Genomic DNA, 26,658 nt, shown 5'->3' on the forward strand with positions numbered 1-26,658 from the left:
AAAAACAAGGCCCACCTAGCCTGTCTAGGGTTCAAGCGCTTAGCCGACTCTAGGTAAATCAAATTCTTGTGGTCAGTGAGGACCACGACTTGATGCTTAGCTCCCTCCAACCAATGTCTCCACTCCTCAAATGCCCATTTCATGGCCAACAGTTCCCGATTCCCCACATCATAGTTGCGTTCAGATGGAGAGAACTTTCGGGAAAAGAAAGCACAGGGATTCATTTTAGATGTTACAGGATCCTTTTGGGACAAAACAGCTCCTGCACCAATCTCAGAAGCATCCACCTCTACCTGAAACGGAAGTGAGACATCAGGTTGCCGCAAAACCGGGGCGGAGGTGAATCTTCGCTTCAGCTCCTGAAAGGAAGAAACAGCCTCCGGAGACCAATTTAACACATCAGCACCCTTCTTCGTCAAATCAGTCAATGGCTTGGCAATACTAGAAAATTTTGCTATAAATTTCCGATAAAAATTAGCAAAACCCAAAAACTTCTGGAGGACCTTCAAAGAAGTGGGCTGAAGCCAATCGTAAATGGCCTGTACCTTGGCTGGGTCCATTTCAATAGTTGACAGGGACAAAATAAATCCCAAAAAAGAAATCCTCTGTACTCCAAAAAGGCATTTAGATCCTTTGACATACAGGGAATTCTCCCTCAAGATCCGGAACACAGTCCGAATATGTTCCACATGAGAATCCCAATCCTTGGAGAAGATCAAAATATCATCCAGATAGATAATCAAAAATTTATCGACAAAATCTCGGAAAATATCATTCATGAAGCACTGGAAGACAGAAGGGGCATTAGTGAGCCCAAAAGGCATCACCAGGTACTCAAAATGTCCCTCCGGAGTATTAAACGCCGTCTTCCATTCATCCCCATGCTTAATGCGAATAAGATTATACGCCCCCCTGAGGTCAAGCTTGGTAAACCAGCAAGCACCTTTAACTCTGGAGAATAGATCAGAAATCAGGGGTAACGGATACTGATATTTAACAGTAATTTTGTTGAGGGCACGATAATCAATATAAGGTTTTAATGATCCATCCTTTTTGGCTACAAAAAAAAACCCGGCACCTAAGGGTGACGAGGATGGTCTAATATGACCCTTCTCCAACGCAACCTTAATATAGGATCGCATAGCCTCATGCTCGGGTACAGATAGATTGAAGAGCTGACCCTTGGGAAATTTACACCCCGGGCTCAGTTCAATTGCACAGTCATAACTCCTATGAGGAGGCAGAGACGCAGACTCATTCTCACTAAATACATCATAAAAGTCCGCCAAATAATCAGGAACATCATGCGAGTGAGGAGAGGTGCAAAACACCGGAGCCTCACTAAAGGCACACCGACAACCCCAACTCACCACAGACACAGATTTCCAATCCAAAACTGGATTATGAATTTGTAACCAGGGAAACCCCAGAACAATAGTATCATGCAGATTATGCAACACCAAAAATCTGCAATTTTCTTGATGGTCTGGGGCGACCCGCATTACCACCTGGGTCCAAAACTGAGGTTTATTTTTAGCCAAAGGAGTAGCATCAATCCCCCTCAAAGGGATAGGCGTCTGCAGAGGTGTCATCGGAAATCCACAACGTTTAGCAAAATCCAAGTCCATTAGGTTTAGGGCTGCTCCCGAATCCACAAAAGCCTTGGCGGAAAATGTGGACAGGGAGCAGATCAGAGTAATAGCCAGAAGAAACTTAGGTTGAACACCACCAACAGAAAACGTGTGTGCAAAGCGTTTCTCTCATTTAGGACAGACAGAAATATGCGAGGCATCTCCACAGAAAAAACAACTTATTACGCCTTCTGAACTCCTGACGCTGCTCTCTGGAAAAAACTCTATCACATTGCATAGGTTCAGACATTTGTTCAACAGGTGGCAACACCTCTCGTGCAGCTTTGCGTTCGCGCAAACGCCGATCAACCTGAATGGCTAATGACATAGAATCGTCAAGACCAGAGGGAACAGGAAATCCCACCATAGTATCTTTTACGGCTTCTGACAACCCCTTCCGAAAGAGAGCAGCCAAGGCAGTATCATTCCAGGTAGTAAGTACTGCCCACTTTTGGAATTTTTGACAGTACAATTCTGCAGAATCACGACCCTGGTTCAATGCCAGCAGGGTCTTTTCAGCCTGATCAATGGCATTAGGTTCGTCATACAACAACCCCAAGGCCTGAAAAAATGCGTTTACATTAGTCAGAATAGGATCATCTGGTTTCAAAGAAAACGCCCAATCCTGGGGATCGCCACGCAGCAAAGAGATGACAATTTTAACCTGCTGCGCGGAGCTCCCTGACGAGTTAGGCTTCAAGGCAAAAAATAATTTACAATTATTTTTGAAATTCAAAAATTTAGACCGATCCCCAAAAAATACATCAGGTGTAGGAATCTTTGGTTCAGCAGCATGTGAATGAGCAAGGTAGGCGGAAATTCCCCGCACTTCCGCAGCGAGCTGCTCCACATGATCAGACAATTGCTTTATCTCCATTGAGAGAAAAAAAAAATTCCCCCTACGGCCTCAGAGATATAGAGGAAAAAATATACACACTTTTTTTTTTTTTTACAATTCTTTCCTGCTATTGAGTACCCTAGGATCTGCGGTATGGCGGGTGATTCTGTTATGATTAAGTCACCGTAGGAGGCAGACACAAAAATAGAAGCTACGTCCAGAAAACCAGAGAAGTTGGCAACTATCAGATTGCAGACCCCTGAACCTATCAACACAACTAGCAGTAGCCGTGGGGGGTTCCTACGGTGCCCTAGACCCCTCGATCACAGCCGGAGAGCTAAATAGCCTAAAGACAGAAAAGGAAATCTAAACTGTCCCAGAACAGACCCCAAAGTAAAAGGCAGCCCCCAACATATAATGACGGTGAAGCAAGATGAAAAAACACTCACACAGATAGAAAGATAGGCTGAGCAAACGATGGGGCCCAAGCTAGCTAAACAGAACAGGAAAGGAAGGTTGCTGTCTGCAATCTGCCAAAACCCTATCAAAGACATAAGCCAACAAGCTGATATGAAAAAGACCCTGAAGCAGCTAGGCTTCAAAAACTAAATCAGCACTCAGGTATTTTCAGAAGACAGAGCTAAAGGAATTCAGCACACACCAGCAGGGAATGGCAGAAATCCAGAAAAACAAAGCAAAACAAAGTCTAAGCACAAATGCAAAAGGCCGAGCAGAAAACTTAGCTTTAGAGGAGCAGGAATTCAGACTGGTCTCCAAGGATCCCACAGAGAAATCACCCGCAGGGCAGAAGGGCGTCGGCAGCCTTATATCCAGTCAGTAACTCCACTCAGCCAGTCATCATCATCAGACTCAGGTGTTTGATAATCAGGCTCACTACCTTTCTTTACCAGAAGAGGGAGTTCCTCGGGCCTCAGTAGTGAAGGGGAAAATGAACTCACAACACAGGATATTCTGCCTCCTGGAGGGCGCAAAGGACAGGTTTGCGACAAGGCAAGGAGCAATAGCACAGGGACCAAGATATACTGCCTCCTGGAGGGTGGACGGACAGGTGCAAGGCAAGGAACAAAGACTCAGAGACCAGGATATTCTGCCTCATGGAGGGCAGACAGACAGGTACAAGATGCAGGACTAGAAATCAAGCCTCCAGAGAAGGCGAAACACAGGACAGGACCTGGCAACTCAGTAGCAAGACACTGAGTGAAGGCGTTGCTCAGGCAGCTTCCAGCGGGTGGAGCTGCCCTAAATACTAGAGGCCTCTTGGTGATTGGCCAAGAGCACATTAGGCAGGTGCACACTGATTCCATAAGAACCAGAGAGTGCCGGCGCCGCCCCCCTATGCACACAGCAAGGAAGCATGCAGAGAGCAGGCTGGAATCAAGAGGCACACAGCATGGAGCCAGCAGCAGACAGAAGTCACAGTATGGCCTGGAGGAGTGAGTAAGTTGGTGTGTGGGGGATGGAAGGCCATGCAGTGATGCAGGCAGGGTTGTTACACCAACCAAGTATTGAGTGCATTTACTGAACATTAAAAGACCACTGCAAAAATTTCAGTTTGTCTGATTTTTCTCGTTTATAAGTACCGTATATTTTTGAGTAAAATGTAAATTACTCTTTTATTCTATAAACTACTGACAACATGTCTTTGAATTTCCAAGCACTAAATTTTGTATTCATTTTCAGAAAATGAGAAATGGTCAAAGTAACAAAAAAATGCAGTGCTTTCAAACCTCAAATAATGCTAAGAAAACAAGTTCATAATCATTTAGAAGCAACAATACTAATGTTTTAACTCAGGAAGAGTTCAGAAATCAATATTTTGTGGAATAACCATGATTTTTAATCATAGCTTTCATGTGTCTTGACATGCTTTCCACCAGTGTTTCACACTGCTTTTGGGTGACCTTATGCCATTCCTGGTACAAAAATTTAAGCAGTTCGTCTTTGTTTGATGGCTTGTGACTATCCATCTTCCTCTTGATTACATTCCAGAGGTTTTCAATGGGGTTCAGGTCTGGAGATTGGGCTGACCATGACAGGGATTTGATGTGGTGGTCCTTCATCCACGCATTGATTGACCTAGCTGTGTGGCATGGCGCATTGTCCTGCTGGTTTTAAAAACCTGTCCTCAGAATTGGGGAACATCGCTTGAGCAGAAGGAATCAACTGTTTTTCCAGGATAACCTTGTATGCGGCTTGATTCATACGTCCTTCGCAAAGATTAACCTGCCCAATTCCAGCATTGCTGAAGCATACCCCGATTATCACCAATCCTCTACCAAATTTCACAATGGGTGCAAGACACTGTGGCTTGTACACCTCTCCAGGTCTCCATCTAACCATTAGACCAGGTGTTGGGCAAAGTTGAAAATTAGACTCATCAGAGAAGATTACCTTATTCCAGTCCTCTATGGTCCAATCATTATGGTCTTTGGCAAACTTCAGTCTGGCACTCCTTTGCTTCTCATTGATGAAAGGCTTTTTTCTAGCTTTACATGACTTGCCCTGCCTCTAGGAGCCTGTTACGAACTATTCTTGCTGTGCACTTCACCCCAGCTGCCATTTGTCATTCCTTTTGAAGGTCACTTGATGTCATCTTGCGGTTGCTGAGTGACATTCAAATAAGATGACGGTCATCCTGATCAGTGTAGAGTCATTCTTTTCAACTCCTTTGGCATGGTTAAAAGTTATTTTTTCATTCCTATTACTTTTGAGATATTACTAGCACTTGTTTTGCCATGCAGCTTGTCCTATTGCAAGAGGATTATGAACACCACAGCAGGGTTTTTTTTATACTTTCCTTCATTAAATAAGATTTGGTTCAGGTGATCACCTAATGAGAAGCACATTAAGTAGAATGAGCTGTGTCATGATATGTATTTTTCCCCAATACTTTGCAATGTCTTGTGTATACCTGTAACAATATGTTTCCTTTCCCCATTGCCTGTGTCTCTGGGACTATAATGTAACTATGTAAGTAACCTGTCTCCTTTCCACAAGACTTGTGTATCTAGACCATAATTGAATTCAGGCTTGGGTCAACACAGCTAGGGGAATCACCATTGATCTCCTCAGCAGCGGGAGGACTCACAATACACATCCTCATAGACACCTCGGAGCCATGCGATGGACCAAACCATTGACTAGGAGGTGGGAACTTCTACTCCCCTACACTTGGGCTGATCCCAGGAGCCCAAGACAATGGACTTATGTGTGACCCATCAGATGTGAGTTGGATGCTGAAAGAGAAGGGCGAGGCTGTCTGAGGAAGCCTCGGCCTTAGTGTGATCGTGGCGGATTTCTGGGACTCTAAAAGGACTATGGTTTTGTGATCTGGCACAAGGATTGTCGGGAGGTGCCCCCGAATCAGTTTCCTGTGGACTTATTTTGGGACTCTGCAAATTACCTTCGTGTTGTTCCTGTGTTCTGGTCAATAAATCTGTTGGATCGTTCCCAGGCCTGTTGTCCCTCCTTGCTCTGGAGAATACTCCCGTCACAAGCTGCACTCTGGTTGGAATTCAACTGACACTGGAATGGAATGGCTGTCAGACATGTAGAAAATCTGATTTTTATAAAATTGCCCAGTGGTCTCTTAATCTTTGCCAGAGCTGTACATTTCAGTAAGCCAACATTTCAGCTTTTAAAATAATTTTTCAAGCTGGTGTTATAAAGTATTCTAAGTTACTGAGATAATGACTTTTGGGTTTTCATTGGCTGGCTGTAAGCCGTAATCATCAACATTAACAGAAATAAATTCTTGAAATAGATCACTCTGTTTGTAATGACTCTATATAATACATGTGTTTCACTTTTTGTATTGAAGAACTGAAATAAATTAACTTTTTGATGATATTCTGATTTTGTGACAAGCACCTGTATATCAAAGCTAGGGAGTATCAAAAACAAAGCAGATTTACTTAAAGCATGACTCACAAAAAAGAGACAAAAAATGCATCATCAAAAATGTGATAAAAACAAGTAACGTAGTTTAAATAATAGGAGCAGAAATTCTGCCGTGTCAAAAAATCACCAAAAGCTGATCGTGGGAACGTAGCCTAAGACATGTGCCTCTAACAGCCGCAGGTGGAATCGCGATCAACCCGTGCTTGTTATCCTGTTAAATGCTGCTGTCAATCTCTGACAGCAGTATTTAACTTGCACTTACTGGAAGCACGCCAGAAATCCTGCCCATCACGTGATCGCGGGTCACCAATGGGTTGACATGACAAGCAGAGGTTTCCAGCAGACCTCTGTGGTTTTCATAGCCGGAGTGCTATGAGCGCCGCACGGTGGTCGGTGCTCATAGCAAGTGAGCATTTCTGCTACACACAGGCGATCTGATCATCGCATGTGTGTAGTAGAGGCGATCGGACAACTGCAGCTTCTAGTCTCCAATGGAGACTATTGAAGCATGCTAAAAGTAAAAAAAAAAAGTTTTTAAAAAATATTAAAAAAATAAATATAAAAAAGTTCAAATCACCCCCCTTTCGTCCCATAAAGAAATCAAACACACGTTAGGTATCGCGGCGTTCAGAATCGCCCGATATATCAAGCTATAATCCGATCAGTAAACGGCATTGGGGGAAAAAAGTCATAACCCCAGAATTACGTTTTTTTGGGTCACCGCAACATTGCATCAAAAGATTGTTTACACACCTACTTGTTATCATTAAATACGTCAGCTCGGCATGCAAAAAATAAGCCCTCACCCGGCCCCAGATCCTGAAAAATGGAGACACTACGGGTCTTGGAAAATGACGCAATTTTTTTTTTTTTTTTTTTAACAAACAAACTTTGGATTTTTTTTTTACCACGTACATTAAAAAAGAGCCTAGATATGTTTGGTGTCTGTGAACTCGTAATTACCTGTAGAATCATAATGGCAGGTCAGTTTTAGCATTTGGTGAACATATTAAAAAAAATCCAAAAAACAGTTGTGGAATAGCACTTTCTTTGCAATTTCTCCACACTTGGAAATTTTTTCCCGTTTTCGAGTATACAATATGGTAAAGCCAATGATGTTGTTCAAAAGTACAACTCGTCCTGCAAAAAATTAGCCCTCACATGGTCATATTGCCGGAAAGATAAAAAAGTTATGGCTCTGGGTGTTAGGGCTGGCATAACGCACCAAATTATAAAGATAATAAGGTGCGTTCGCAGCCCGGGGTCCATCGTGTAGGGGTGGTAACCTGCTGCTCAGTAATGGCGGATGCTATATGGCGGTATACTATAAGAACACACGCGGGTTAACGTCACCCGGTGTGTACAGGGGCGGATTCTTGCTTCACAGAGCCGCACTACCGCTGAACATAAACGCTGGAGCCTGTTTGTGCTCACATAGCTCGGCTAAAAGAGCGCATAGTGTACAGCCACAGAACTCTACCCCAAGGACACGGGGTTAGAGTCCTTCTGGGCCCACTGAACGTGCGGCGTCGCTGCCGTGAGCGCCGCTATAGACGCTGGCTATGGAGCACGTGCACTGAGGCGTGCCGAGTCCCTGGTGAGGCCTGATGCCTGACTCAACCTCAGACCTACCTAAGCCTGGGCGCTAGCAGGCTAGGCTGCACAACACAAGCGTACAAAGGGTAGGGGTTTCTTAATGAGTCATTCACCAGAGACATTCATACGTGCATACATCACTCACTCCTCATAGTCTGTAAATACAGTCTATCCTAGCGCATGGGCGAGAGGCCATGTGAACCTTTTATAGCCACGGGCGTCCGGGACCTTCCTGGCTTCTCGGATGGGCCAATCCGAACACGAGCAGGACTTGAGCACGTGACCCTCGATCTCCAATGGGAGATCACTCCACGGGCATGCCCAGTGGCCTGACATGAGGACTTAGTCCCTGGAGAATCTCGCTGCTGAGCAGCATGCATTGTCATAGCTGTGCCAGAGGTGGCAGCAGCAAGCAAACCCACGGAGTTGGCCTGGGCAGAGCGCCGGGACCAATGAATCTGGTGCAAGGCTCTGGATTCCTGCTGTGCAGTGGCAGGAACCCGACGCCTAACACTGGGAAGAAGGGGAGCGAGAAACAGAAACGCAAAATGGGTTAAAAAAGCATTTATATTGTCCCCATTTTCCTATGCTAATTAGGGCTTTGACTAGTTGATGGGACATTAGTTGCCCTAGACTAGTCGGCCCTCTTTCCATGTTATGCACTTGTGGGTGTTGTAGCATAATTTGCACGAGCGGCGGCATCATCGTTGTTCATGCAAATCTGGCGCCTGTGCGTCACTCATTCCGGCATCGTTGCGTCACTGAAGCTGGGTGTGCGCTTCCCGGCTTTAGAGGCATGCCCTACTCATGACTGGAAGTTCAGGAGATAGCCTCCGGTCATGCACAGTGTGTTCCTCTGAAGACGGGAAGCACACACCTGGCTTCAGAGACACAGTGACACTGCCGGAATGAGCGGTGCACATGCCCCAGATTTGCTTGAGCGGAGACTATGCCGTTTGTGCAGAGAGATATGAAATCATGGAAAGACGGCTGACTAGTCTGGGGCAACCAATGCCCCTTCGACATGTGAAAGCCCACCTTAGCATAAGAAATGGGGACAAAATAAATGCTTTAAACTTCATCTGTACAGAAAAACATTATACAGGGCTGGTTAGGCAGGGAATTTACTCATAAATAAGTGTTGCTGGGTTGGAGGGCACACAGCTTGTTTTTTTGTCTTCAGTATTTTGTAGAATACCTTGGTTTTTGCCGAACGCAGCATGTCACTTTTTTCAGCGTTTTCACCCATTGAAGCAATGGGTAGTGCAAAAAACGCAGGTATCAAGTTTTGCTGCATTGTTTGTGCCAAAACCTGAAGAAATAGAATCAGATTTTTTTTATGCACTAAACTTTATCAGCATGCTCAAGAAACAAATGTACCCTAACAAAAACGCACCAAAATCGTAGCAGAAAATAAGCAGTTCAAGTTAGTGACTTCCACCGCAGATTACGGTGAGCAATTCTTATGGTGATCTACTGTTAACTTACTGAGCTGAACAGCGGTGACTTCATCACTGACTCTTTCCCACGGTGTTGAGGTCACCACAGTTCAGCCCTACTGGGAACGCAGCCTCAGTGACCAGAGGTATCCTCGGTGACATCACCGCCGGTCACTGAGGCTGCGCTTGCAGCAGCTCATTCATCAGTGGTTCTCAGCCTGGATGGTCGCATCATGGCACTATCCAGGTTAAAAACTATTTATCCCCCAGACATGGATTACTGCGGACAGGTGAGATATTGTTTTTTTATTTTTGTTTTATTAGAGGAGACGAGGGCTTAGGTGGAATTAGGCGTTAGGTGAATATAACTGTGTTTGTTATCTTTAAATAAAAATGGAAAACTGTTTAGTCTTATTTCAAATAAAGGACTTTATTCTGGCTGTGTCTTTATTTATCATACAACTATAGGATTAGAATATACCAGAGAAACAGGAGTACACGGTGGAAACAAAAGAAATAAATATAAATGTTTATTGTACATACAAAAATACATAAAAGGTATAACAAAATAGTCATAGTGCACCAAGGAACATGCAGGCAAGCAAAGGGGCACCCATCTGACAGTATAATCCTATATTTGTAAGCGCTCCGGTCAAGTGACCCCAAAGAAGAAATAATAAAGACAATGCAGCTTACCGAGGTGAATAGATGTCAGAAAGAGGGCATCCTTGTGGATTTTAGGTAAAAGGTAAAACGTTGGCACCTTAGGGTTAAGAATAACTAGGCCATCCAGGACCTTTTTAGAAATAATGTTGGATTCATAAGCCCTATATAAGATCTTTTGAAGCTCAATCGAGAAGGAGGCCATAGGATTCGATATTAATTTAATATAAGTATTTGAATCCCTGAGATTTTAATTTTCTCCTTTTTCCTATTTTTCTTATTTCTGTGTGATTATAGGACCTTCCTTTTTTTCTTTGCCGTGACGCACTTAGGATTTCTATATCCGAAATGGCTGCAGGAACTTGGAATCAGATCGCAACTATGGACTCACTATGACATGATTTCTATCTATACTGCAGCTTAATTTATGTAATCTGTGACTTTATATATTGCGTCGCGTCATTGGCTTATTTATCCACCTATGATGTATATGTTTATGTTGTCTCGTGGGTGATTTTTGTCAGTAAGTTCCTTTGTGGGCTGTATTATTTATTTCGATTTATCTGCAGTTGTTTTCCCTATATTATGGTTTAAAATCTCTTGCTTCTCCCCCCTTTCTATTATTGTGATCTCAATATCATCGCTTTGGGGGATGCATTTAAACTTATATGCACTAGGCACTTTACGGCTACAACTGCACTTTGTTACCATGATTCGTTCGTGACCTTTTGGGTGAGCCAAGGCGGGGGTGCGCGTCCGCGGTGGTGTGCGCCTGTGTCTTCTGGCTGCAGGGCGTCTCTATGCCTCCATGCACACCGGGATAATTTTATCCCGTTTGTGCTTGTGATGGCATGACGCCCGGGCCCTGCAGAGGACCTGGCGCGCACACTGCGCACGCGCCACTACAAACCACTCCCATTGGCCGATTCACCCCACGTGACACATCACATGAGCTACTTTAAGGTCCTATTCCTCACCACTTACCATCCCCTTGAGAAAGCGGCATCAGTGCTTGCGAAACGCGCGTCGGGGGCGGACATCTGGCTGTGGGGCCCTCTTTCTGACATCTATTCACCTCGGTAAGCTGCATTGTCTTTATTATTTCTTCTTTGGGGTCACTTGACCGGAGCGCTTACAAATATAGGATTATACTGTCAGATGGGTGCCCCTTTGCTTGCCTGCATGTTCCTTGGTGCACTATGACTATTTTGTTATACCTTTTATGTATTTTTGTATGTACAATAAACATTTTTATTTATTTATTTCTTTTGTTTCCACCGTGCACTCCTGTTTCTCTGGTATATTATAATTTATTGGAGTTGGTGTGTTTTCCTAGCTGGGTTGCTCGCCAATTGGTGATGTTTCCCCTAGTTTCATTATGCGACTGATCTTGTTTCTAAAACTATAGGATTAGTGATGTATAGGTGTCTTACAGATACCTCTATTACTAATCCATGGGCTTGATGTCACTTGACAATGCAAAGGTGACATCAACCCCACAAATATCCCACTTGCCACCTCTACAGGGTAAGTGGGAAGAGCCAGGCAAAGTGCCAGAATTGGTGCATCTAATAGATGTGCCTGCGGGTTGCTATTTTTAGGCTGGTGGCCTATATCAATGGCCCCTTACTACCTGAGAATACCAGCCTGTAGCTGTCTGCTTTAGCAAGGCTGGTTGTCAAAAAAGGAGGGGGACACCAAGTCGACTTTTTAAAAAAAAAATTATTTATTTGAATAAGTAAAAAAAAAAACAGTGTGGGGACCCCTCTATTCTTGATAACCAGCCTTGCAAACACTAACAGCTGAGGCTTGCAGCCCCTGGCTGTGAGTTTTGCCTGGCTGGTTATCAAAAATATAGCGGAACCCACGCCATTTTTTTAATTTATTTGTTGATAGCGCAGTCGCCGCCTGTTGCTGACGCTATCGGTTAAGTATAACTCTCATCTTTCTCCCCTGATCGCTGGCAGAGCAGGGGAGAATGATGAGAGTGGTCTTCAGCACAAGGCGCTTATTGTAACGCTTCTTCGCTGGCGTCTGTCCGTGTAGTACTGATGGGGCACATGAATGGCACACGTGTGCCGCAAGTATTACACACACAAACACATCTCTGGTACCAGATATATCACAATGTGTGAAAGCGGCCTAAAGCTGACTGATACTGACCAAACATTGATGAGAATTGGTCAGTTTTTTTGCAATCACTGATATCTGCATGAGCTCCTATAGTGGGAAAAATTCACAATAAATGGAAAAAAAACGTTCCTCGGAGAACTTTTATGATCTGAAAAAAAATGGCTTCAAAAGTGAAGCATAAGATAAAAAGTTATTCGGCAGAAAATTCTTTTTTTTTCATCATATGAAATACATTTTAGTAATTAAAAAATAGTAATATAAATATAGGGCATGTGCACACGTTAAAGTATATCTAAAACACATCTCTTGGCAGGACACACCGCGGCATTGCAGAAACGCACCTTTTAGCAGTGTTTTTGATGGTTTTTTTCCCCCCATTCATGAGGATGAGTGAAACGCGCTGCCTGGATGCTGAGAGAATTGACACGTTGCAGATATGAGACCGCTTCAAATCTGCAAGGACAAAATAAGCAGCGTGTGCGGGAGCCTTCAGAAAAGTCAGTCACCTTCCTCTGAAGTAAAATGCGGCTATTTGGCAGCAAAAACGCGATATGCGAACACTCCTACTAACAAATAATTGCTGCAATAGTGTGCTACTTCAACTGTAAGAAAAATTATACCAAAAATTGCTTTTTCTTTATTATACTTGAGTTGCAAAAAAAAGACAGCCTGATATAATATGCTATCATCAAAAAAATGAAATGTTTTTCCACATAAAAAGGCCTCATGGTAAAGAAAAAAAAGTTATGTCTGCTGAAATCTGGAGATAATAATGAACGAAAGTCATTCAGTCTCTCAGGCCGGGTGATTAAGGGGTTAAGATATGGTCTCACACGCTGCCTCAGTAACCAACCCAGCAGCGCCCCCCTTCGGCAGTCCTCGGAGCCATGCATTGGCTCCTCGGTACTCGGTGCCGTTCCACACTTCACCGCTAGAGGCCGCTAGTGAATACCGAGCTGATGGGGAGAGGAGACTTGGGCAGGCGGCGTGTGAATTTGTTAGTGGAGGGACGGAAGAGAAGGGGCAGGGTTGTGGGTGCCGTTTCAGAATGGACAGTCAGGACAGCAGCCGCTGGGTTCCCTGTATAACGAGGTCAGTGGTAACTTCATGTTGCTCCTGGGAGCGCACACACGTGGACAGCTGCCTCCATAGTCCTGCACAGTCACACTACAAGGGCACTGACGCTGGGGGCTGCCTGCAACATCTTCCGGGGCAGTGGAGCCATAACTATTGCAGCGCTGGAGCCCATGTATGGAGGACATGTGAGGAAGGCATGGAGTTCTGCTCCCCAGTGCTGCAGTACTATCACCCTGGAGAACTGCCCAAATATCATACCCTGCTGGCCAGGACTGGAGGACTATCACACGTACAGTATATGGGCTCCATCCTCCAGTGTGGGAATATGGCCCCGCGCCGTGACGTAAATGGAAAGAATGCCCCCGAGATACTTCAGAGCGGAGCGGCTTTGTCATAGCTGATAGATTTAGGAAGTTTCTAGAATGTATCGATTTGCTTATACATACTTTCTACTTTGCCCCTGAGGCAATGGTAAGGCTGGTTTCACATTAGCGCTTTTGTGTGCAGCGCATCGTGCGCACCCGTGCGCATGCGCACTGCGCACCTATACTTAACATGACGTGCGCATGGTCTTGCGCATACTTGCGTTTTCGTGCGCATGCGTTTTTTTGTCTTTTGCGCCAGGCGCGCTAGACGCAACATGTTGCATTTTTGGTTCCGCCCTGTCTCGTCAAAAAAACGCTTGCGCACGGAATGCGCAAAAACACCACATTGGAGCCTATGGGAACGCATGCGTGCGCATGGTCTTGCGCACGCTTGCGTTTTTTTGCGCATGCGTTTTTGAGTTAAACAAGTCTAGAATGTTCTCTAGACAATGGAAAAAACGTCACACTTAAAAACGCATGCGCATAAAAAAGGCAAACGCATGCAAAAACGCATGTAAAACGCAAACAACGCTGCATTTTTTTTACACATCAGCGTGCGCATGACGTTAAAAAAACGCGCGTTTGTTTTGCGTTTTTCTTTGCGTTTTTTATGCGCCCGATGCGCTGCGCAAAAAAACGCTAATGTGAAACTAGCCTAAATGCAGGTAAAGAACATTTCATACTCCTGAAGCCAATGAAGTATGCATTCAACCGAAAGTGGTGACACATGTAATAATTTTCATTTCTATACCGCAGCACTTTACAATCCAGAGGGGACCTAAAGTAATCAACGGATACAGGAGTGAGGGTCCTGCTCCCAGGTTTATAATCCGTAAGGAAATAGGCGGGATACAGTGGGTAAATGGCTGACCGTACAATACAAGCACTTTTTACCATCAATATAATGCGGTATTCACATAATGCTGCATGAGCCGATCACTACCCAGGATCTGTATAAGTATCCCCAACATACTGTCCGGATCCACAATGTGTGCTGCCGGAGGCCAGATTGGCTTTCTGTGTGCTGCAGGCTACCATTACGTGCGATAAATGGAAATAAGGCCTCGCGCAAATGTTTTTTCATGTTCGAGTTCTGTGTTTTTCACGGATAGAAGTTACCCTAATAGAATAGATATGAGTTTATGTGCCCACGATCAGGAACTGCTACGGGTTGGACGCTTTATGCAGCGTCCAGATGTTACGGCATAGTGGATGGGATTTCTAGAAATCTCATGTCCACTATGCGTCCACAGACGCCTGCGAATCACCCACGGAGAAGGAAATGCGGAGCGTTTTTCCTGACTGCAGCATATTAGATAGTCCATGTGAAAAACCTGTTACCTGAGCAGCCTTATTGAATTACATTGGTCATTGTGCTGTTCAGTTTTAACATGGAGAGAGAGTCACCCCTGGGTTTCTACCTCATTTTCCGCTGCAAATATATTTTTCACTTTAAAGGGAATCTATCAGCTGTGGCCATCGGCATCAGGGGCTTAGCTACAGCATTCTGTAATGCTGTAGATAAGCCCCCATGTTACCTGAAAGAGAAGAAAAATTAGTTAGATTATACACGGCCCCAATTGGACAAACCATCAGCAGATTTGGCTTTCAGTACCATCTTTATGCTGATGACTATACACATCATCCCCCGACCTTACCCCCGCTGTACTACAGAACGCCAGTGACTGTCCACAGTCTCCAACATCATGTCTGCTCTCAAAAACAACTACTTCTGCTCCCATCGTCTACTAACCTCCCTAAATCTGACATTTCCTTTTTCGTGGGCGGCACCATAATAACACCCCGGCAGCAGGCGCGCTGTTATGTTTGACACCAATCTCTCCTTTACATCCCATATACAATCTCTTGCCGCTTACACCTAAAGAACATCTCTAGAATCCGCCCTTTTCTCACCATGGAAACAACAAAAACCCTCACTGTAGCATTGATTCACTCCCGCCTGGACTACTGCCACACGCTATTAATTGGTCTCCCCGTTACTCGACTATCCCCTCTCCAGTCCATACTTAATGCAGCAGCCAGTGTCATCCATGTGGCTAATCGGTACTCGGACGTGTCCGCTCTTCGTCAGTCATTACATTGGCTGCCCATTCATTATAGGATCCAATTCAAAGTTCTTCTCACCCACAAAGCTCTCCATAGTGCAGCACCCCCCCTACATCTCCTCCCTCATTTTTGTCTATCGGCTTAACCGACTGCTGCACTCTGCAAACGACTTTCGACTAACCTCTGCACTAATCCGTACCTCCCACTCCCGACTCCAAGGCTTCTCCTTCGCTGCGACAATCCTTTGGAATGCTCTACCCCAAGAAATTAGGACTATTCACAATTTGCATAGTTTCAGGCGCTCCCTCAAAACACATTTGCTCAGAGCGGCCTATCACACTTACTAATCAAAGTCATTCTATGTGTAAGTGTGCGTGTGTAGCCCATTCACTATCTACATCCATCCCTCAAGATGGCTGGACCATCATTGTAAAAACACCATTGTAAATAAATACACACCTGTACTTTGTATCTCCCCCACCTCGTAGATTGTAAGCTGTCACAAGCAGGGTCGTCTTATTGTGCTTTAATGTATGGTTAACGTTACTTATGACTTGTGTTTTAAAACTGTTAAACTGTAAAGCGCTGTGGAATATGTTGGTGTTATATAAATAAAGATTATTATTATACTCACCCAGGGGCGTTCCGGGTCCGGAGGGAGTCCCGGTCCGGCGCCTCCCATCTTGCAGCGATGGCGTCCTCTTCATTCCAGGCCGTCGTGGCTCAGGCGCACTGCTCTGTCCTGTTGAGGGCAGAGCAGAGTCCTGCTGTGCACAGGCGCTGGACCTCTTCCGGCGCCTGCGCACTGCAGTAATCTGCTCTGCCCTCAACAGGGCAGAGCAGTGCGCCTGAGCCACGACGGACAGGAATGAAGAGGACGTCATCGCTGCAAGATGGGAGGCATCGGACCGCAACTCCCTCCGGACCCGAACCAGACCTGGAACACCCCTGGGTGAGTATAATCTAACTCATTTTTCTTCTCTTTCAGGGTACATCGGGGGCTTATCTACAGCATTACAGAATGCTGTAGATAAGCCCCTGATGCCGTTGGCCGCAGCTTATAGGCAAAAAAATTGATGACAGATTCTCTTTAAAATCACTTTGTGAGCATAGCTGACCATCACATATATTCTCCAGTTATGTAAATCAGTGTAGATACTCCAAGACCATATGTATATTGTTGTACTGTGGCTCTCACATAATTTCAGTGTAGTTATCTCTGATATGTTTAAGGCCTCCTTCACGTGTCCATATGTGAAAAATCAATGTTTTTCCGGTATTGATAAAAAAAAGCAAATTCTAAAGTTGCTCCTATACTTTGTAATGTTAAACACGGACGTTGTATGGGTTTTTTATGGACCCATAGACTTGTATTGGCCCTTGTCTTCTGTGCTACCCGATAAAAATTGCACGGACATGTGCACAGTACCATAGGTTATAATGGGTACGTGTGGCATCCATGGAAAAACGATACCGGCCTTAGTTGTAGTTAGCCCTCACTCCTCATTATCCAGTTAGGTATGCAGTTAATTTGCAACTTTAGTTGCAAGTTAGCCCAACAGTGGCACAGTCACATTCCAAAGCACTGGCCGTGGACACTTGGGAACAGTAATGAAATTCTGCAGAAATGACAGTTGACTCGGGCACCTTGAAGATGTTGTGCTAGATGTGGCAACCTGCTAGAATGAGAACAATCGACACTATTTACTCCTCAGTGTTTAGTATACTGCTCAGATGAATGGTCAGCAGGATGTTATTGCAGCTCTTAGGGAAGGACTTGCACCGAAAAGCTATTATATTAGTACTGCCCCAAGGTAAAGGGTTTCCTGATGGTTGTTAAACACAGCTCTGTGGAACGCTGCCTAACATAAGATAATTTTACTGTGTTGTGGAGCTGATTACCATTCTGTTTACGCGTTCTTGGGAGGGGTGCACATTACGATTACAGCACTGTGTCATTCTTGCAATACAGTTTTACTTCTAAGAATGTAACAATTTTTTGCTGTATTAATAAAAAGCACTTATTTACCTAGCAATCTGTCGCCACTTCCCCATACCATATACCTAAGGCCCAGACGGCAGTACAGAGAAGCAGAGGGAGATGGGTAGTTGAGCATGGGCCTTTTTTATAATTTTTGAGCACATTCTGGTCCTTGGTAATATATTTAAAAAAAAAGTGTTGACAACCCCTTTAACTGTGAGAATGCACCGCAGATTGCACTAAGTTTCAGTCTGCAGTCTTCATTTCTTCTTTCATCTTCAGCCTCCCAGTATACAGTTTGCAGCCTGATCCATGTTTCAGATATTTCTTTTTGTAGGAGTGTTTCTCCCAGTAATACATGCTTGATATGAACTTTGTGTGTATCCAGGGTGCTGCATTCTTCATTAGCTCATATAAGCACAGCTTCTATTCTGAATGTATTTCCCCTTCTCTGCCCTCCATGAGACTGTACATGCTTTTCCCTTTTCGCATTGTGAAGATCGTTGTATAACCCCCTCTGAGCTGCTGTCTATACCATTGAGTGAAGGAAAGAATATCGAATAGAATCAGAACTGAGAAGGCGCTTTGACACAGTTGTAACGTTTTTGCAGATCTGTCTGCTAGATAAAGGACTTACAGATACTGCAGCACCAAAAAAGCCTTGATTCTGGGTGGATGACCACAACATTTGTATTATCCCTTGACTTAATGACCGCCAATACGTCTTTTAACTGACGTGAGATATAAGAGAATAGCATCCCCATACAGGTGACAATCCAGCAGCTGTCGGCTGTCCACTATAGCTGACAAATTGCTGCATCAGCCACGATCAGTGTTTGCACCGTCCAAATCATTTTAACCCCTTAGATGCTGCTGTTAAGGCTGTGTGCCCACGTTGTATTTTTTTAAGCGTTTCTGCAGCATTTGTGCCGGATCAGACGCTGCAGAAACGCTTAAAAGATGCTTCAAATTAATTTGCATGCTTTTTTGGCTTTTTGTGCCAATGCAGGCGTTTTTAACCGCTCAGGAATCGCTTAGCGGCTAAAAACGCAGCATGCTTATTAGTTTCCGCATTGCTGACGGTTTTTAGCCTTCCCCAATGTTCCCAGAAAACGCGTTTCAAAAACGCGCGGCTTTTTTGCACAAAACGCGCAATAATCACGCAGAAAAAAGACTCGGGTTTTCTGGGAAGGGGATCAGTTTCCTGAGCGTTTAAAAATGCTAGCATGGGCACATAGCCTGATAGTGACAACATCATATAAATGGTTAACAAACAGAGTGTGGGGGCTTCCTCTTTATCCCCATCGGCACCCTGAAATCATGATTGTGTGGTCCTGATGTTTGCCATGGCAATTCACGACCAAATAGCAGCCTTAGAGTCTGAGGGCTGTTGTAACCTGTTCAGAAGTTAGCGGCATTTAGGTGGTAAAAATACACTTTTTAATTTCTGTCATGCCACTTTGCATTAATTCCTGAAAATGACCTGAAGGGTTAATAAACTACCGGACTGCAGTTTTCCATATGTCAGGGGGTGCTGTTTTTAAAATGGTATAACTTTTGGGGGTTTTCCAATATATAGGACCCCCAAAGTCACTCCAAACCTGGATAGGTCCCTAAGAAAAATTTTTTTTTTGTAAATTTCCTTGATAAAATGAAAATTATTGCTACATTTTTAAACCTCCTAAAATGCTAACAAAATAAAAGAACATTTTACAAACGGTGCTGATGTAAAGCAGGCATGTGGAAAATGCTATTTATGTATGTTTTTGTGTGGTATGACTATCTGGATTAAAGGGATAAGGATTCAAAGTTTGAAAATTCCTGATTTTTTAACATTTTTCTCAAATTTCTGATATTTTTTATAAATAAAAACAAAACATATTGACCTAAATTTACTGTTATCATAAAGTACAATGTGTCACGAAAAAACAGTCTCAAAATCAGTGGGATTTGTTGAAGCTTTCTAGAGTTATTACCACATAAAGCGACACTGGTCAGATTTAAAAAAAATTGGCTCCGTCAGTAAGGGGTTAAATCAGAATTATGATTTGAAACAGATATCTAATAATTAGAGTTTGTACACGTCAATTAGGTTACTTTCACACTAGCGTCGTGCACTGCCGACGCATAGTGTGGAAGCGCCGCACAACGGGGGCAGCGGATGCTGTTTTTCATCGCATCCGCTGCCCCATTGTGAGGTGCGGGGGACGGAGTTCCGGCCGCGCGTGCGCGGTCGGAAATGCTGCAGACGACGCACCAAAAAACGTTACATGTAACGTTTTTTGGTGGCGACGGTCCGACGCAACCGTCGTGCGACGGTTGCGACGTGTGGCAATGCGTCGCACTGCGTCGTTAATAAAAGTCTATGGAGAAAAAACGCATCCTGCAAGCACTTTTGCAGGATGTGTTTTTTCTTCAAAACGACGCATAGCGACGTGCAGTGCACGACGCTAGTGTGAAAGTAGCCTTAGTCCACATTAGTAACTTAGGCTGTTGAACAGGAACCCATCCTCTACTCGATGGCATCTGCGGCTCTTGGCGCAGCACACCGCAGCGACGACGTTGCACCAGGCTGACTAATCAAAAGTAGGGCCATGGATCCCAAAATGTAGAAGGCGGTTCTCAGGACTCCCGTTCAGCAGCCACAGATTTTTCACGTGGTCTATGGACCAGATCGATTTGATTTGTGAAAATATGCAATATTTAAATAGTACAGGCAAAAATGCAAATTATTATTATTTTTTTTTTTAATTAGTTTATTAAACAGCAACAAACATTTAAATTTGGTACATAACCAATGTAATGTATATGGGTTCATTATGGTAAAACAACAAGCTTGCATAATGAGCTATTTGTACAGACTTCAATCCCACAGATCCTCACTCCCTTGCGAGACCTATGGACTATTAAGGGGTAATTAAAAAGAGAGAAAAAAAAAGGATTCATTGTTTGTTATTCTATATGTTTAGCTATGCATACATAGCTCGAAGTGATACATTACATTCAACGTATCGATCATAAAACTAAAACTACTATTATCCTGCTGCCATAAACAACCTCCACAGTGCTAATGACATGAAACTATAAAGTGTGAATCAATGTATTCTTCACTACAGCTATTATGATGGTATAAAACTATTGTCTACATGGTGATATAGTAAGGTGAGAAGCATTCCACATGTCCCAAATCTTATTAAACTTTCCCAAGCAAACCCCTATTTTGATACATTGTCCGCTGGTAAGGTATGATTGAATTCACCAACTCAATCCAAGCTCTAAGAGATGGATGTGCATTACCCATCCAACGCAAGGCCAATATTTTCCTGGCTAAGGCTGGTTTCACACTTGCGTTTTTTTTTGCGCTGTTTTTTAGCGCAAAAAAAGCATGCGTTTTTCCCCCCCTATCTTTTACATGGATGCGCATAGGTGCGCATACACATGCGTTTGTACGCGTTTGTATGCGCATGCGTTTTTCTTTAGTGTGCGCTCGGGCGCACAAAATGCATCCTGTTGCATTTTTGTGTGTCCGACTTGCCCCCCCAAAATGCATGCGCACGCAATGCGTTTTTTTTTTACAGCAAAACACCCATTATAGTCTATGGGTGCGCATTGTAATGCGCACGTATGCGTTTTTTTTAAAAAACCCACCAAAATCCGCAAAAAAAGGCACACAAACGCATGATGCGGTTTTCTCATCTGTTTGTGTGCGCAAAAAATGCACCTAAAAAAAACGCAAGTGTGAAAGTAGCCTAAGAAAAGAGTCTCACGTAGGAAAATTTTAACATGGTGCCCCCAAATCTCTTCCTCTAGCACACCAAACACACACCAACGGATTAAGAGGAACAGGAGTGCATATAAGGGAGGTCAACAACGAAGTTACCTCTTTCCAGAAGGGTAGGATAATTGGGCACCCCCACACCATATGTCTAAAATCCACATCAATTGTATGACACCTTAGGCATTTTGAAGATTGAGACCACCCCATTCTAAATAATCGCAACGGAGTCATATAAGACTGGTGTAATAATCCAGAGACATTAGGTTTATCTATTTCTAAAAAGCCCAATAAGCAGTTGGTCCATGCAGCATGGACCAAATGACTCTCCGAGTTAGGTAGATTATTATTGGGTATTCATTTACTCAAGGCTCTGATCTGCCCAGCCAAATAATATAAAAAGAAATCCAGCAGAGCTGCTCCCCCCTCTGTCTAGACCTACTTAAGGTGGACAGTTTGAGTTTGGGTCTGGTCTGTCCCCATATAAAGGATGAGATCAATGAATTTAGACCAGAGAAAAAGGATTTAGGGATCAATACTGCACTATGTTGGAGGGAATAAATAAGCTTTGGGAGTAGGATCATTTTAATTAAGTTAATACGTCCAGAGACAGATAATGGTAATTTGCTCCAAATAGCGAATTTGAGCTTGACAAGTTCCAACAGCGGGAGAATATTGAGTTGTAAATCAAGTTTACTGTTTTTTGGGGTATTTAAAATTAGTTACAACAGGCAGTGGAGATAACGTTTCAAGGTGATCTATTGGACTGTGGAAGAGAGGCAGTAAAGCGGATTTATCCCAGTTTATATATAATCCCGAATAATTAATAAATTTGTCTATTGTGGCTATCACATGTGGTAGTGTTTCTTCTGTGTTATCCATGAATATCACCATGTCGTCAACATATAAGCCAATGGTGTCCAAACGGCCTGCTATATCTATACCCTTAATGACCGGAGTGGATCTTATACGTATCGCCAGAGCTTTGATCGTGAGAGCAAAGAGGGCTGAGGAGAGGGGGACACCCCTGATGTGTTCCCCTTGCCAAAGAGAATGATTAGGATATAGAGTTATTTATTATTCGGGCTCTTGGTTTCATATACATTGCGCCAATCCACTTCCGAAATTTAGAACCAAAACCATATTTTTGGAAACATTCGGATAAGAAGGACCACTCAAAGGCCTTAGCTGCGTCTAACGAGGCCAAAGCCCACTTATTATCTGGCACCAGGGAGCTGTACTGAACCACCTACTGAACTCTCCTAATATTAATAGATGAATTCAGTCTAGTGGCCAGGATCTTAGTGAAGATCTTATAGTCTACATTTACCAGCGATATGGGGCGATATGATCCACAGTCAAGGGGCTCTTTCCCCTCTTTCTTAAGAAGTATTATATTTGCCTCATAAAAGGAGTCTGATAGAGAGCCTCTCTCCCAAGTTTCCCGGAACACCTTTAGGAGGAGTGGCGCCAAAACATCCCGATACTTCCTGTACATTTCTGTGGGAAACCCATCCGGCCCAGAGGCTAGATCCGCAATAGCTCAATTTATTTCCTCCATAGTAAAGTCTGCATCCAAAAAGGCTTGTTGAGTACGGCCTAACGTGGGAAACGCTACATCTGATAAGTATTCAAGACATTCCATTGTGCTGAAACTACCTTTGGAGCTATATAATGTTTTATAATAATTATGGAAACATTGGAGTATATCAGTTGTGGTTACTATCGAATTATCAGGCTTTCGAATTTGAAGTATACCGTGACTTGCCTGGCCGAACCTGAGTTTAAGTATTATTGGACTATGGTCTGAAATACCCCTGTTCCCATGCTCCACATCCCCCACCCACATCGCTAGGTTACTGGAACCAAATATATAGTCTAAACGGGATAAAGAGCGTCTAATGGAAGAGTGACAGGTATATTCTCTAACCTCAGGATGACGCATTCTCCACAGATCCACCCAACCGCTGCCATTCATGAGTAGTGATAATGGGGATGGAGAGGGAGTGGCCCCTTAGATCCCATGATCCAGTCTAAAGCTCCCGTCTCACTTAGTTAAATCGCTAGCGAGATCGCAGTGTGCAGTGTTCCTAGAGCTCTGTCTTCTGAAAGTACCTGAGTGCTGATTTAGTTTTTTAAGCTTAGTTGCTTCAGGGCCATTTTTATATCAGCTTGTTGGCTTTTGTCTCTGTTAGGGTTTTGGCAGATTGCAGACAGCAGCCTTCCTATCCGTTCCTATCTAGGTAGTTTTTGGGCCCCGTCTTTGCTCAGCCTGTCTTTCTGTCTGTGTAAGTGTTTTCATCTTGCTTCACCGTCATTATATGTGGGGGGCTGCCTATTGCTTTGGGGTCTGCTCTGGGGCAGTTAGATTTCCCCTTTCCTTCTTTAGGCCTATGTATCTCTCCGGCTGTGATCGAGGGGTCTAGGTCATCGTAGGAACCCCCCACGGCTACTGCTAGTTGTGTTGATAGGTTCAGGGGTCTGCAATCTGATAGTTGCCAACTTCTCTGGTTTTCAGTACTAGCTAGCATTTCTGTTTTTGCCTCCTACGGTGGCTCAATCATAACAGAATCACCCGCCTAACCGCAGATCCTGGGGTACTCAATAGCAGGAAAGAATTGTGTTTAAAAAAAAAAAAAAAAGTGTGTGTATATTCTTTCCTCTTTATCTCTGAGGCCGTAGGGGGAATTTTTTTTTCTCTCAATGGAGATAAAGCAAGTGTCTGATCGTGTGGAGCAGCTCGCTGCTGAAGTGCGAGGAATTTCTGCCTATGTTGCTCGTTCACATGCTGTTGAACCAAAAATCCCCACACCTGATGTATTTTTTGGGGATCGATCTAAATTTTTGAGTTTCAAAAATAATTGTAAATTATTTTTTGCTTTGAAGCCTAACTCGTCAGGGAGCCCCGCGCAGCAGGTTAAAATTGTCATCTCTTTGCTGTGCGGCGATCCCCAGGATTGGGCGTTTTCTTTGAATCCAGATGACCCTATTCTGACTAATGTGAACGCATTTTTTCAAGCCTTGGGGTTGCTGTACGACGAGCCTAATGCTATTGATCAGGCTGAAAAGACCCTGTTAGCATTGAACCAGGGTCGAGAATCTGCAGAGTTGTACTGTCAAAAGTTCCGAAAGTGGGCAGTACTTACTACCTGGAATGATAGTGCCTTGGCTGCTCTCTTTCGGAAGGGTTTGTCAGAAGCCGTAAAAGATACTATGGTGGGATTTCCTGTTCCCTCTGGTCTGGACGATTCTATGTCTTTGGCCATTCAGGTTGATCGGCGTTTGCGTGAACGCAGGATTACACGAGAGGTGTTGCCACCGGTTGAACAGACGTCCGAACCTATGCAGTGTGATAGAGTTTTGTCTAAGGCGCAACGTCAGGAATTCAGAAGGCGTAATAAGCTGTGTTTTTTCTGTGGAGATGCCTCACGTTATTTCTGTTTGTCCTATACGTGAGAAACGCTTTGCGCACACGTTTTCTGTTGGTGGGGTTCAGCCTAAGTTTCTTTTGGCGATTACTCTGATCTGTTCCCTGTCCACATTTTCCGCCAAGGCTTTTGTGGATTCGGGAGCAGCGCTAAACCTAATGGACTTGGATTTTGCTTAACGTTGTGGATTTCCGTTGACACCTCTGCAGACGCCTATCCCTTTGAGGGGGATTGATGCTACCCCTCTGGCTAAAAATAAACCTCAGTTTTGGACCCAGTTGGTCATGCGGGTCGCCCCAGACCACCAAGAAAATTGCAGATTTTTGGTGTTGCATGGTCTGCATGATGCCGTTGTTCTGGGGTTTCCCTGGTTGCAGATTCATAATCCAGTTTTGGATTGGAAGTCTGTGTGGTGAGTTGGGGTTGCCGGTGTACCTTTAGTGAGGCTCCGGTTTTTTCCACCTCTCCTCAGTCGCATGAGGTTCCTGACTATTTGGCGGACTACTATGATGTATTTAGTGAGAATGAGTCTGCGTCCTTGCCTCCTCATAGGAGTTATGACTGTGCAATTGAACTAAACCCGGGGTGTAAATTTCCTAAGGGTCGGCTTTTCAATTTATCTGTACCCGAGCACGAGGCTATGCGGTCCTATATTAAGGAGGCGTTGGAGAAGGGTCATATTAGACCATCCTCTTCACCCTTAGGTGCCGTTTTTTTTTTTGTGGCCAAGAAGGATGGTTCTTTAAGGCCTTGTATTGATTATCGTGCCCTCAATAAAATTACTATTAAATATCAGTATCCGTTACCCCTGATTTCGGATCTATTCTCTAGAGTCAGAGGTGCTTGCTGGTTTACCAAGCTTGACCTCAGGGGGGCGTATAATCTTATCCGCATTAAGCAGGGGGATGAATGGAAGACGGCGTTTAATACTCCGGAGGGACATTTTGAGTACCTGGTGATGCCTTTTGGGCTCACTAATGCCCCTTCTGTCTTCCAGTGCTTCATGAACGATATTTTCCGAGACTTTGTCGATAAATTTTTGATTATCTATCTGGATGATATTTTGATCTTCTCCAAGGATTGGGATTCTCATGTGGAACATATTCGGACTGTGTTCCGGATCTTGAGAGAGAATTCTCTGTATGTCAAAGGATCAAAATGCCTTTTTGGAGTACAGAGAATTTCTTTTTTGGGATTTATTTTGTCTCCGTCAACTATTGAAATGGACCCGGCCAAGGTACAGGCCATTTATGATTGGGTTCAGCCCACTTCTTTGAAGGCCCTCCAGAAGTTTTTGGGTTTTGCTAATTTTTATCGGAAATTTATAGCAAAATTTTCTAGTATTGCCAAACCATTGACTGACCTGACCAGGAAGGGTGCGGATGTGTTGAATTGGTCTCCGGAGGCGGTTGCTTCCTTTCAGGAGCTGAAGCGTAGATTTACCTCCGCCCCGGTTCTGTGGCAATCTGATGTCTCACTCCCGTTCCAGGTAGAGGTGGATGCTTCTGAGATTGGTGCAGGAGCGATGTCCCAAAAGGATCCGGTAACATCTAAAATGAATCCCTGTGCTTTCTTTTCCCGTAAGTTCTCTTCATCTGAACGTAACTATGATGTGGGGAATCGGGAACTGTTGGCCATGAAATGGGCATTTGAGGAGTGGAGACATTGGTTGGAGGGAGCCAAACATCAAGTTGTGGTCCTCACTGACCACAAAAATTTGATTTACCTAGAGTCGGCTAAACGC

At 44.1% G+C, this 26,658-nt stretch overlaps 1 protein-coding gene across 5 annotated transcripts in view; it reads left to right on the top strand.

Annotated features, from left to right (window-relative positions):
- Window positions 1-26,658, top strand: part of ACACB (acetyl-CoA carboxylase beta) — a 398,726-nt gene that overhangs the window by 125,303 nt on the left and 246,765 nt on the right. Inside the window, exon 1 of one of the 5 annotated variants that reach the window (XM_073582606.1) lies at window positions 13,167-13,313. The exons of the other annotated variants lie outside the window; for them this stretch is intronic. Coding sequence (XP_073438707.1) covers window positions 13,270-13,313 — 44 coding nt within the window. The 5' untranslated portion in view covers window positions 13,167-13,269. Of the gene's footprint in view, window positions 1-13,166; window positions 13,314-26,658 lie in introns of those variants that run through there. 5 annotated transcript variants of the gene reach the window in all.

Source organism: Dendrobates tinctorius, unplaced genomic scaffold (assembly GCF_039654945.1).
Source record: "Dendrobates tinctorius isolate UK_male_01 unplaced genomic scaffold, ASM3965494v1 ptg000073l, whole genome shotgun sequence".
In the NCBI taxonomy this organism is placed as follows: domain Eukaryota; kingdom Metazoa; phylum Chordata; class Amphibia; order Anura; family Dendrobatidae; genus Dendrobates; species Dendrobates tinctorius.